General features: G+C 41.1%; 1 protein-coding gene across 1 annotated transcript; it reads left to right on the top strand.

The window, feature by feature from the left end:
• Nucleotides 1–2,862: 2,862 nt before the first annotated feature.
• LOC139468594 (uncharacterized) lies at nt 2,863–7,914 on the top strand. Its single transcript, XM_071250716.1, has 5 exons — nt 2,863–3,007; nt 3,878–3,998; nt 4,889–5,063; nt 6,048–6,206; nt 6,781–7,914. The coding sequence occupies exons 1-5, from the start codon at nt 2,863–2,865 to the stop codon at nt 7,912–7,914; spliced, it is 1,734 nt and encodes a 577-aa protein (XP_071106817.1).
• The last annotated feature ends 6,352 nt before the right edge of the window (nt 7,915–14,266 follow it).

The following is a 14,266-nucleotide window of genomic DNA, read 5'->3' as shown; positions in this document are numbered from 1 at the left end:
CAAAAGACGTTAAAAGATTGTACTTGTTGTTACCCTGTCTGGCGCTCGGCATTAAGGGGCTAAAACAAGGACTGGTCGCCTCGGAGTCAGTATACTGTGTCTGAGTGGGGTATTCATGTTAAACTGCGGCATGATATCTCCGTGAGCTAGCACTATAAATCGGCATCATTCCGGTCTTTTTTATGATGGTTTTCGAAATACATATTTTTCCCTAAATGGTGTGTTCAAAATTTCATTCTTGTATCCATAGCAGTTTCTGAGTAACATTCTCCAAATTGCAAGTTTCATGGACGCAGCTGTGTTGGAGGTGGACACTTGAAGATCCAAACATATTCTTAGTAAGCGGACACAGACCTGAATTGGAGACAGATACTTCTCGACTCGAATATCTAAACATCCGTTCAACTATCGAACGTGTAAATTCTCAGATATATGCATGGATATCTTTCACATGTTCCAGTGTACGAATTACTCCAATTATTTAATAAACGACAATACTGCAATGTTAAACCCATTTCAGCGAGTGAGTTTGGTTTTACGCCGCTTTTGGCAATATTCCAGCAATATCATGGCGGGGGATACCAGAAATGGGCTTCACAAATTTTACCCATGTCGGAATCGAACCCAGGTCTTACAGCGTGACGAGCGAACGCTGTAACCACTAGACAACCGACCGTCCTAAGTCCATGAAATGGTTAGTCAGCAGGGCAGAGCCAGATAACAAATGAAACATTTAGTCAGGAAGGGTAAACGTATGGAAGCCTTTTGGGGCCATTTGTTTACTTTATATTTTTTTCTTAAAATTTCAAGATACTAAGTTTGAAAATTTAAAATTATAACTTGAAATTTCAACCTAGTATTTTGAAATTTCAAGTTCATTATCTTGAAATTTCAGCATAGTTTGTATCTTGAAATTTCAACATAACATCTTGAAATTTCAACGTAGTATCTTGAAATTTCAACACAGCATCTTGAAATTTCAACGTTACATCTTGAAATTTCAAGAAAAAAATATGGCCCTGAAAGGCTTCCGTACTTCCATATAAACGTGGGTCCGACTTTGATAACTATGTAACCGCGTAATCAGCTCCATTGTTATCTGACAAAGCGGTTAATAACAGTTGTGTTGATGGCCCACAGGAACATGCGGTATCAAAACTTCTGTTAAGTATGCAAACCTCGCCACTGTATACGTGTTGTAACCCCACACGCGGGTATACAAGTCCGGGGCGATGCCGGGCTAGAGTACGTGGGCCCCCAGCAACCTGTGTTTGTGAGTGAATATGGTTTTACGCCGCTTTTAATGATATACTAGCAATATCACGGCGGGGGTCACCAGAAATGGGCTTTTGTAGATTCTACCCATGTGGGGAATCGAACCCGGGTGTTCGGCGTGACGAGCGAACGCTTTAACCACTAGGCTACCCGACCGCCCGTGTTTGTGGGAGGTGCTAAATGGATCGGTGATCAGTCTCGGTGACTTCGTTGATTACGTGACATCGTAAATCGTAATACATCTACCCGAGGCAAGGGAGTTATCTGACTATTAACGTCCAGTTTCGAAATCCACCCTATGTTGGCTGGGCTAACGAGTCTATGCACAGTCCAATCAAAATCACGTCACGAAATCGACATCCGATTCGTCCACTGCATGCAGATTTCAGTCGATTGCAGGATTTGTAAAGCATGTGCACCGCCAACTCGGCGTCAACAGATATGTTCCATATCCTTTAATGTTTCCAATCAAGGTGCTCACGTGATTTGATGCACTTCGCGAAGTAAGACCTGTTTTGTTTTAACAATATAGATCTTGATCATCGATCTGATCGTCTTGACTGGGCGCCGCCATTTTGTTTGAAGCAAATGCATGTGATATGCGAGATGGATTTTGTTTGTCAATAAGAGAGACAAGCTCCTCACAGCGATAGTCCGTTCGGGGAGCTCTATCGCTGCCACCAGTCAAAAATCCCCACTGTGATAGGTGGCCCCAACCATGCTTGGAGTTGAACTCGCAACCGAATGACCGTTATGTTTACAAACAAGTGACGACTGTCGTGACGCCGAATACACTTACCGCTGATAAATTACTTTCTTTATTTGTCAATTTGAATTTCTGTTTCATTAAAAGTATCATCTTTTTTTGGATATAGTAAGAATGTAAAGGAAAAGTTGGTTGATTTTCCGTTAGTCTGCAATCTCGAACCAATCTGATTATTAAAACAACAAAGTAAATTCATCTGGAAAACATGGTCAGTCGTAAACCTTTTCAAAATGAAATATGATGGCATTCTCAAAGACATAAACACAAGTATAAACGAGGTGGAAGATATGCTTGTGAATTTTTCAGCTCCATTCAAGTACTTTTCATAGAGTCCACTTTGTGTTTTTCCCCCTTTAAAAAAACAACAACACGCGCGATTCAATTAAAATATAGATAAAAGAGGCGTGAAAACTCCTAGACAAATCGTGAACATTATCAATGTCGTTATGCTGACACAAATGTGTTGGATCTTGGCACTTTAATAACGTCCGACAAGGAGTCTATAGATTCTTCCTGGTCACATCAACGCTGTCTTGCAACGTTATCAACAATTTTCTAATTCCAGTTGTTAAATATGTTATCTAACTGCCATAATCAAATGATATAAAGGGAGATAACGGCAATGTGCAATGTATAACAATGTTTTGGCTGCCAAATTGATGCTTGTTTCGAGTTGTGAAAAAACTTCCTGCCAATCGGAAAGTTTACGATAAACTTTACATCGTTGTTGGGTGTACTTAACTTTTCACCCAGGGTTTGTTAAAAAATAGGGAAAAACGTTGTGTGGTCAGCTTTGAAAAGAGTCCTGCATATCGTGAAAGATGTTGAACGATACAGGACTGTCTTTCATTCTATGGCTACTGATGAACGCGGCTTCTGCTCGGGGAGACAACAGCCCCGGTGTATCTTGGGAGGTGGAAGATATGCTTGTGAAACTGCAGGATGATCTTGGTATAAAAAGTCTAGGTAAGTTGCCTTTAAAGCATCTGCTTTTTATTAACTTCTCCATACTCAATTATGCATTGTATCACATTTCCATTCTGCTATGATAATATATCCTGGACCAATCGCTGCGATAGCTTCGTCGACATCTCCATCAGTCATATCAGTCATATCACCCTTGAAGATCCGGGGTAGAAAAGGTCTTCAGCAACCCATGCTTGCTGTAGAAGGCAACTATGTTTGTCGTAAGAGGTGACTAACGGGATCGGGTGGTCAGGCTCGCTGACTTGGTTGATGCATATCATTGTATCCCAATTGCGTAGATCGATGCTCATGATGATCACTGGATTGTTTGGTCCAGACTCGATTATTTACAGGCCGCCGTAATACAACTGGAATATTGCGGAGTGCGGCATTAAACAACGAACAGACTTATGACGCTCGTTGCAAAATGTCCACTATGTAAAAAATGACCTGAACAACCCAAGAATTAGTTCCGTTACGTTGAAGAAAAATAGATACCTGAGGATACAGTAAAATACGGTTATAACGAACTCAAAGGGACTACTAATTTTAGTTCGTTATAACCGTAGTACGTTATAAGCATATATACAGCATAACTAAGCAAATAGTCGGGACCAAAACATCCGTAAGTTCGTTATAAGTGCGTTCGTTATAACCGTAGTTTACTGTATTTGTTTTGGACTTAGCTGGGACCCTTTTCCTTTATCCGTACTTTTACTTTATCCGCATACGTTTATACGCTCAACCGAAATTGTACTACCAGCTACTCAGTTCCGAATACTGTCGCTGCCTCACTGCCCACAGTATACTGTGTGCACTGTAGTCGACGTTATTTGCCGCGGTGTGACATTCTACATATTTCATCTACAGGAAGCAAGACTCCACTTTACCGCAAAGACATGTCTTCTGATTACGTCGCCTATTGGCTCATAGAGTTCAATGAGGAGGGATATGTCATTCTGTCATCAGGGGAGGCAACCGGTGACTACAGGTGATTACTAAATATAAAAGTCTTTTGAGAGTCTTTGTTTTTGTCCATCAATGACGCCGAAATATCAACGGAATATGTCTTACCCAGTTATTGTTGCAATAAACTACACGTATATTAATCTGCTCATTATGTTCAAATAGGTAACAAAACTGTACGTCTATCTCAGCGCCTCAAAACATATACTCGTGCAATCGAGCCGATTTTATTACACGCTCGTATGTCGTTATGAGAGTAGTGTAACGCTGCTCCGAGGTGAGGTGAGGATAAATTCGGTTTAACGTCGCGTCCAAGATTATTGCACTTACATAGCGACGTGCATGCACGTGTGTGTATGTGTGTGTGTGTGTGTGTGTGTGTGGCTGCTTGTACTAGTCCGGAATGATGCCGTTTTATAGTGCTAGCCCAGTGAGATACGAGACCGCAGTTTAACATCAATACCCCACTCAGACACAGTATACTGACTCCGAGCCGACCAGTCCTTGTTTTAGCCCCTTAATGCCGAGCGCCAGACAAGGTATGGTATGACGCGGCCGGGGATCAAACCCCGGACCTTCCGCTCTCCGGGCGGACGCTCTACCTCTAGACCACGGAGGCGGTCTACGCTGCTCCGAACATTAATCCAGTTATATTACGGCGTGTTGATGTTGGAGGAAAACCGAAGTGAATCAGGTCTCACACGTTTACCACTTTAGTGAAACCCACGAGCACGGATATGGTGCTGGCAAACCTAGAAACATTATCAGGTCGAACCGGGATTCGAACCCATGATTATAGGTTTCTGGCACGCCTAATTTACACCCTGAGTAATTAAAAGATACTATGAAGTTGAATCGCGTATTTGTGATCAATTGTCTCCTTCGATGCCTCATGCACTATTTCACTCTTGAAAGGCTGCTCCAACAGGGTTACCTCCCCTCCCCGGTGGTCGTGCTGTCTCGACGGGCAGAGAGACAGGGGGCGCCATGTTCCAGGTTCTATGTGTTCACAATAGACGCCGAGATCCTGTGTGAAGACAGCCGAGGGTCTATAGCCGCCTCAACCATGGACGAGCTGCTGGGTAATCCGGTAAATATACACTGAAGTGTGACGCCCTACATCTTCCCCAGGCAAGGGAGTTCGATGAAATTTATAATTATAGAATAGAGGATGTTCGGATTATCTGTTCCAAGTGTATGAATTGTGTAAAACCCAATCCATTAGCGAGATAACTGATAATTCGCATCCTCCAGAGGCAAGGGAGTTAATTGACTATAAAAGTCCAGTTCCCACCCTTGCTGAACTCGGCTGGAATTTCTCGACTCGATCGTAGCGCCACCAGTGGCTATTACGAGTTATGTCCGTTCTATGTCCATCGCACATCACTTTTCAGATAGCAAAAAATGTATGCCTAAAACACTCTAGCAATGACAGGTATGATGGGTCTTCAACAACCAAACACTTTACCAACTTGTCTTCAGCTTCGACTTCAAAGGGAAGAGTATTAATGAGCTCAATCACTGCATCAATAAAAAAACATCATTTTAAGTCTAATAATGAAGGTATCAGCTTCGTTAAGATGTAGTCGAATACATGTGTTCTAAAGCTGTAACGGATTATATAACTGATCTTGCTTTGATCTTGTACTGATATCACACCAATTATATATTACAATGTTATTCAAACGAGTAGACTTTTTCTAGTTCTTTCTTACACCGCCGGATTCAGGGTTAGAATTGATCCCCTAGAACCAATACTGGTCGTATGAAGCGACTTAATCGATCGAATGGTCGGGATGGGTGACTCAATTGGTTGATGCGGTGCCAGCGAAGCCAGACGGTGAGGGTCATTGTTCACAATATCAATCACTGGACTGTCTGGTCCAGACTAAATTATTTGCATGCTGTCGTCATAGCTACAATACCAGTCCTGTTGTAAGTGTGTTATCTAAATTTTCGGCGGACACTCCTTGAGCCAAGTACCTACACGTTACATGTTTTTGTATTAATCAGTTGGAATTTAATATAGGTATGCGAACGTTGTAATCTATTATTAACCATTCCTCAATACCAGAAAGAGCTGCATGACGAACAGCTGGCTAGAGAGTACAAGGCTATTTCCGGTGGACAGCGCTACCTGGCGGAAGAATGGGACAAAAAGCGTAGGGACATCCGGGCCAGTCCTGAGTGGAGGACACTCAGCGTTGTACGCGCAGGACAGGAAGTGCAGCAGGTCAGTATCGTAAATGGAGACCCGAAGTAAAAGGTCTGTGATGTTTTGTGCGAATTGAAAAGTGGTTTTCAAGCCAGTGGCATTTTCAGCTACTACTACACATTTAATCTAGGTTGATTTTTAGAGGGGGGTTTCCTTTCACATCCATATAGTTTTCATTTAATTAACGCTATTCTCAAAGGTCGGATTTATCTAGTTACATTTATTACATCCTTTTAGAAAAAAAAATTCTCCAGTGTTTGATTACTCTTAACAACCTGATCTTATGTGATTTGTTTTTGTTTAGCCGCGCACACAGCAATATTCCAGCTAAATGACGGGTTAAAGATCCGGGTTAGAATTGGTCTTAAATCTCCAACGAGCGGAGTGATATAAAGAACTATTGTGACACAAATCAACATTCGCCTATTTTCGCAAATATTCTTTATCCGTATTCCATAAATATTGTCTCAATTCTATGGTACCCTGGAAGGGTCAAAATAACCCGCTATGGAGATAAGTGACATGTAAATTAGTATTCTAGAACATGTACTTAAAATATGATGAACCGATTTGAGCTTTTATTCATTTTCAGGTTTACGAGGAACATGTGATTACCGCCCGAGAGCAGGCAGTTGCTGTAGGAAACGCCACCACTGTTCGCATACGCGCCTTCAACGAAACTGCGACCTTTGATCCATTTATCCTTGTGCCCAAATATGAATCGAAACAAACCTCTGACCTACAACAGAATACATGCATCCTAACACAACTCTGTTCAAGTTCAGACCTGACCTTAATCAATCAAGAAAAGATGAAAACAGACGAAAATGGTCTACGATATGTTCCCGTGCGATTCGGCATCACGCGAATTCCCGTGAGATTTCAGATTGAGGTGTATCTGTCTGACGGATCAGTTGCTGTACGCAACTTTCGGTTAGATGTTTCTCTAACCCGCGCTGCTGTACAATCGATGCACATCTACACTGTTCCCCTAGAGGAGGAGTTCCCCGACTATTGGCAGCCTACTGTGAACGCTTCACTCAACAGGCAGCACCAACAGTGCCAGGTAGGCGACGGTACAGTAGCATGGGCCATGGTTCTAGGTTATTATGACCGCCGTTCCTCAGCTAGACCACATGAATTTGGTACTGCCTCACAAGGCCTCTTTAGATGTGGACCATTTGGTTTCCATGGCGATAAGAAATGTAAAGCTCCAAAGAAAAATGACGCTTCTTTTGAAAAGTACCTTGACTCATTAAAACGTCGACTGAACGTCATTTGTAGCGGCGACGTTGGCGTGACGCCGGACACCATGATGGCCAACATCCAGCCACTGTTTGATCATTTGATGGAGGAGGCCTCGACTGTCGTCGTGACTCACCAGTCGGACAAGAAGTTATACGGTCTGCTTCCGAACTACTTCCCGAGGGATCCCGATGATGCCCGAAACCACGCGATCAAGCATTTGATGAGCAGGGACACACTTCCGGTTGTGGTGGATTCCCGGATGTCCAGGTTCTGGGGCCCTGTTGGCCAGCATTACGTTGTAGCCACCAAGCTGAGGCGGCGGTTCCTAAGGTACAGGGTGTGCACAGGCAGGGGTTGTGGAGAGTGGCGGACGGACTTTGATGTCGAGTGGTACGAACACAGCGGCTTGGAGTCCAAGGTGGGAGATGGTTGGCAAAAGGCCAACACGTTCTTTGCCGCCGTAGCCTCCTACAAATAGAAAGACCAGAGTACATTCACTTTGGTCAATGGAGGGATGGCTTTCCTAGCATTTGTCGAATATGATGTACCGGAATACTTTCACTGGTAAATTAGCAATGAATAAGATACAACTAAAGACATACACAGTTTGTCATTATTTTTGTAAAATTGTTTATCCTCGATCATAGGCCATACCTAAAGCTAAAGTGAAATCGATGTAAAAACTTATTGAACATTTCATATAGTGGTTGTTTGCTTATCAAGCATCTGCAGCTTTAAATGAATGACAGTGATAGAGTCGTTTAGGCATAATTCTGGTTGGTTGATTGGTTTGTTGTTTTACGCTTATCAAGCATCTGCAGCTTTAAATGAATGACAGTGATAGAGTCGTTTAGGCATAATTCTGGTTGGTTGATTGGTTTGTTGTTTTACGCCGCATTCATCAATATTCCATCTATATGACGGCGGTCTGTAAATAATCGAGTCTGGATCAGACAATCCAGTAACTGACATCATGAACATCGATCCACCAATTGGGATCGATGACATGCCTCAACCAAGTCCGCGAACCTGACCACCCGATCCCGTTAATCGCCACTAACGACAAGCATAGTTATACCTCGATGGCATGAACCGGTGTTCACAATATCAACCTCAGGTGTGCCACGAATCACGCATGACATAGTTGTACTATTGCTGATTGTGGTGCAAAAAAACAGTAAATAGACACTGAAAATAGTATGCAGTCTGCAGGACAAGGTATCATATCCGCCCATATAATGTGTGTCCACGTGAGTGAATGCTATTTTTGGTCGTAGTAAGCAATAATAAGGTGCGGTGACTCTCCTTACTGCAGTTTTATCGAGTAAGGTTCAGACAAACCAAAGGTCAATAGTTTGTTTGTTTGTTTGTTTGTTTGTTGTTTTAACGCCGCACTTAGCAATATCCCAGCTATATGACGGCGGTCTGTAAAAAATCGAATCTGGACCAGACAATCCAGTGATTGACATGGTGATCATCGATCTACGCAATTGGGATCGATGACATGCATCAACCAAGTCAGCGAGCCTGACCACCCGATCCCGTTAGTCGCCTCCTACGCCAAGCATAGACACCTGTTACCGCAAGCATGGGTTGCTGAAGACCTATTCTACCCCGGATCTTCACGGGTCAGTGGTGAATAGTAGGAACATCATAATAAGATAACAGTTCTCCATCGTTTCCCTCAACAGATATCTTTTTACCTTTTAACATTCAGTGTGACCATTAGACAGACATTTTTAGTCACAGAAATAAAGTTATCATATTTAATACATATTACAGAATAATAAAGTTTGTTTGTTTGTTTGTTGTTTAACCCTCATGGTGCCTGGACGTCAGTCAGCCTGCAAACCGCACAGTGCCGCACTGTGCTGACGTCGCGGTTACAAAAACGTATACATTGTATCAAAAGTGTTGCAACGTCTTTATTTCTTCACACAGTGTTACCAAATTGTATAACATGCAACTCGAGTTGATTGTCTTTCCAACAGTATCTAAAGTCACCAAATCCAAAAGATCTATGCACTGCCCAGCCATCGATAAAAGTGCTGGTATTATAAGTTTCCTAATTTTTCCACATTAATCGTAATATGGACGCACCCGAATAAGGCAAGCAAAGTCAAGTAAGCGCCCTTGTTTGAAATCTACATGACCAATAATTCATATCATTGGCAAGTACAAGTCCTAACAGTGATAGACATATGATATTTATGTTGAAGTGCACATTCACTGAGAATTTTCTGTGAGTTATATTTACCGATAAAAAATTCCGATGAAATTGTGCGTGTTTTTGACGCAGACTGTTTCAAAGATTATGTCACAAAACGAATGACAGTTTGGAATGTATATCTTGAAGAAATCCCGGTTACGTCCATGTATGTTTCAGTGACCGTGCTCTTTTATTAGTTATAAAAACAACTTCGGGGTAACTGACATCGTACATTTTCAAAGGATAAAATGTGAAAGATCGCTAAACAGCCCTAACAATACTCAAATTGACATCGCTCAATATCGGGCATCATTATTATTTCTTAATAATTAACAAGATTATTCTAACGTTACACCACCCAAGAGTAAGTACATGTAGATTCAATCAAAATTGTTGAAACGTTTTCATGGGCAGCAAATCTATTCAACAAAACTATTTTCGATCACTCGCAACTCGGGCGCCATATGTCATTGTTTCACTATGGCCACCAGAAAACATACATCCTCGTATCAGCTCGTATTTCGCACTTGGCTGCCTAACTTTGACCTTTGCTCAAAATATACTTGTATGGCCAGTCCATGAAATACCACCTTTTCTTTCATTTATTCATTTGATTTATAAATACGACTTTAGAAGTGTATTTACACCTAGCCAGGTATATATGTACCTGTACATTTAAGGACATACGTGATAGTTTATTTCCACTAGTTTCCCATTCCATCCCATTCTACTAAAGGAAAAGTTTGAAATAGATAATGATCGTAGGTCAATGAAAGTAATGGAATTATTTGTCATAAAAGGAAAAATATATTCTTGGTATTGAACTTTGAAAATTTAACCAGCAAAATCTTTAATAAAAATGGTTTATTATGTCTTTCCTTTTTTCCCCCTTAAATTTGGCCTAGCTAAACTAAAGCTTGGAGGGAAGATATACAAATTAAAATGGTGAAAAAAAACCCCACAAGAATGCATTGATTTTGCTCTTAGACAAACATTTATTTAAAAAAAATATCTATTTCATACTTAGGATACAAAACAAAGTAGAATCTAATTACTACTATGTCACTGGTCGAAGTATTTGGTAATTTAGATAATGCAAAGTGAAAAAAATACATAAATATAACTATATAAAACATCAAAACGAAATCACATTAACACTGAAAACTTTTTGTCTTTCAGAAATTGATTATCTATATATTGTGAGTAGATCTAATTACTTTTACTGTTTATGTTATAAATTGAACCATTCGATATTCCAATAGATGAAGCTAAAATGTTAAACATCTAGGTTGTTTAATATTGGATCCATTTTGACAGCTTTCTCACTGTACTCAACTAAATGCACATTATATTTTTGGAATATCAAGCATTCAAACAGATACGAAAAGCACATGTCAACATACCATGATCATCATCGATCCACGCAATCAGGATACAATGACATGCATCAACCAAGTCAGCAAACCTGACTACCCGATCCCATGAGTCGCCTCTTACGACATGAATGGTTGCCTTTTACGGTTTATGTATGTATAAACGAAAAAACATGGTATATCTATTCCTTACATACAGCTTCGGAAAGATTGACACACATGCATGATTTGGAGTTCCTTCCCTTTGAATTTGTGTCAGTGTCAGGGAATTAATTTGACATGCCATGTGCAAAAGGATGGACACTTCTTAATGTAGACCCAGATGTAAGTAAATCCGCTGAATCTAATGGGCCGAGTATAATTAGTTCTGTACACTTTCAGGGTATAATCACTTGACAGTCTCACAAAGTCTTATTTTAGGCGTATTTTTTCCTTTAAAAAAAATGTAGATGTCGTACTCATAACAACGTGTTTCTGGAGCTTCATCTCTATTACAAGGGGTTGACTGGAAGTGTGTATTGTAGCTTGCCTCTTCTTTCATTGCCTCTGTACAAAACACTGTGAAGGGAGACCGAGTGCGAGTCGGAAAGGGTATTGGTATGACTTACTGGCCAGAATAATAACGAGCGTCGCCAATAAAAGGTAGGAACGGGTTGGGAAGCGTTCTGGAACTAATGGATTCGGCCGCCAAGCCCAAATCGCTGACGTCAACAATGGAGCTACGTCACGGCCTTTTGTGTCCCCTAAAACTCTTGACATCATAGAACGATTACGTCAACAATCAGCTGACGTCAGAGACTATCACATCATCAATAGCGTAAATGGCTGGAGGGCCTGTTACTTTTGAGGACAGCTTTTGATACTGCAAAGACAAGCACTGATTAGATGAGGACTGGTGTTCAGCGCAGGTAAGCCGCTCCTTTTATTCTTTGATAAGAAAAAGACTTTAATGTCCAATCTAAGAAAGGGCAACACACCACAATGTGACTTTGTTCACAAGGGAATGGAGGACTTTGGTATTTGAGGTGATGAATCGAGTTTGTATCTGCGTTAGTTTTGTCATCTGAATGTTGGCAGAGTCGGAAACGATGTTGTAGTTGGACTGAAGGGGACGTTACGCTGAGTAGTGTGTACAAACATGCAAATGCTGGGGAGTATTTTTTATTCTTTGGATAAGTTAGTCTCGTGAATTTGTTACGCACGCTCGTGTGCTCACTACGCGACCACATTTTCAATGACTGTTTTCTTAAGTTTTGTAATGGTAAGTGATTATACCGTCCCAGACCATTGGATTGTGTTTGCATGGAGGCGATTGTATATTGTGAAATTTGCAGAACTGAGACACATGTATAGACCGAAAGTTGCTCAGAGACTTCTCTTTTACATTTGTGTCGCCGTCAAGGAATTAATTTGACAGTGTCGCAGAGTTTCGCCATCTTCCGTACCTGCCATGTGCAAATGGATGGACACTTCTCAATGTTTTCTGTGTTTAAAAAAGGAAGCAGATACACCCAGATGTAAGTAAATCCGCTGAATCTAATGGGCCGAGTATAATTAGTTTTGTACACTTTCAGGGTATAATCACTTGGCAGTCTCACAAAGTCTTTTTTTAGGCGTATTTTTTCCTTTATAAAAAATGTAGATGTCATACTCATAACAACGTGTTTCTGGAGCTTCATCTCTATTACAAGGGGTTGACTGGAAGTGTGTATTGTAGCTTGCCTATTCTTTCATTGCCCCTGTACAAAACACTGTGAAGGGAGACCGAGTGCGAGTCGGAAAGGGTATTGGTATGACCTACAGGCCAGAATAATAACGAGCGTCGCCAATAAAAGGTAGGAACGGGTTGGGAAGCGTTCTGGAACTAACGGATTCGGCCGCCAAGCCCAAATCGCTGACGTCAACAATGGAGCAACGTCACGGTCTTTTGTGTCCCCAAAAACTCTTGACATCATAGAACGATTACGTCAACAATCAGCTGACGTCAGAGACTATCACATCGTTCAACAGCGTAGATGGCTGGAGGGCCTGTTGCTTTGGGGGGCAGCTTTTGATACTGCAAAGACAAGCACTGATTAGATGAGGACTGGTGTTCAGCACAGGTAAGCCGCTCCTTTTATTCTTTGATAAGAAAAAGACTTTAATGTCCAATCTAAGAAAGGGCAACACACCACAATGAGACTTTGTGCACAAGGGAATGGAAGACTTTGGTATTTGAGGTGATGAATCGAGTTTGTATCTGCATTAGTTTTGTCATCTGAATGTTGACAGAGTCGGAAACGATGTTGTAGTTGGACTGAAGGGGACGTTACGCTGAGTAGTGTGTACAAACATGCAAATGCTGGGGAGTATTTTTTATTCTCTTTGGATAAGTTAGTCTCGTGAATTTGTTACGCACGCTCGTGTGCTCACTACGCAACGACATTTTAAATGATTGTTTTCTTAAGTTTTGTAATGGTAAGTGATTATACCGTCCCAGACCATTGGATTGTGTTTGCATGGAGGCGATTGTATATTGTGAAATTTGCAGAACTGAGACACATGTATAGACCGAAAGTTGCTCAGAGACTTCTCTTTTACATTTGTGTCGCCGTCAAGGAATTAATTTGACAGTGTCGCAGAGTTTCGCCATCTTCCGTACCTGCCATGTGCAAATGGATGGACACTTCTCAATGTTTTCTGTGTTTAAAAAAGGAAGCAGATACACCCAGATGTAAGTAAATCCGCTGAATCTAATGGGCCGAGTATAATTAGTTCTGTACACTTTCAGGGTATAATCACTTGGCAGTCTCACAAAGTCTTATTTTAGGCGTATTTTTTCTTTTAAAAAAAATGTAGATGTCATACTCATAACAACGTGTGTTTCTGGAGCTTCATCTCTATTAGGCCTACCTTTAGAAAAAAGTACCACAAACTTTTCAAACATGTGATCATACCCTATGACGTAATTTGTAGTATTTTGTTGCCAGTCACACCGGCGAAACAATGCCCTGTGACATCAGGGGTCATCGAGTGTGCATAAGCTCCTCTCAGTGATCTATCATCTGTACACGAAATGTCATTGAATACGCCAAGCGCTGTGGAGAGTTTTGAATATTTGTTTACTGAATAAAGCCTGCGGCGGCGCATTTTATAACAAGCGCTAGTTTACGAAAGCACTTTTTTATTTTTATTTTTTTAAATTTCGTTTTCTCATAATTCAAGTGGCTAAAAGGGTTATAAATGGGAACTTATATGCATATATTATT

The sequence above is a fragment of the Haliotis cracherodii genome, unplaced genomic scaffold, assembly GCF_022045235.1.
Source record: "Haliotis cracherodii isolate W230 unplaced genomic scaffold, xgHalCrac1.p SCAF_2, whole genome shotgun sequence".
In the NCBI taxonomy this organism is placed as follows: domain Eukaryota; kingdom Metazoa; phylum Mollusca; class Gastropoda; order Lepetellida; family Haliotidae; genus Haliotis; species Haliotis cracherodii.
Note: the sequence above shows the minus strand (reverse complement) of the source record. Positions and strands in the feature narration are given on the sequence as shown.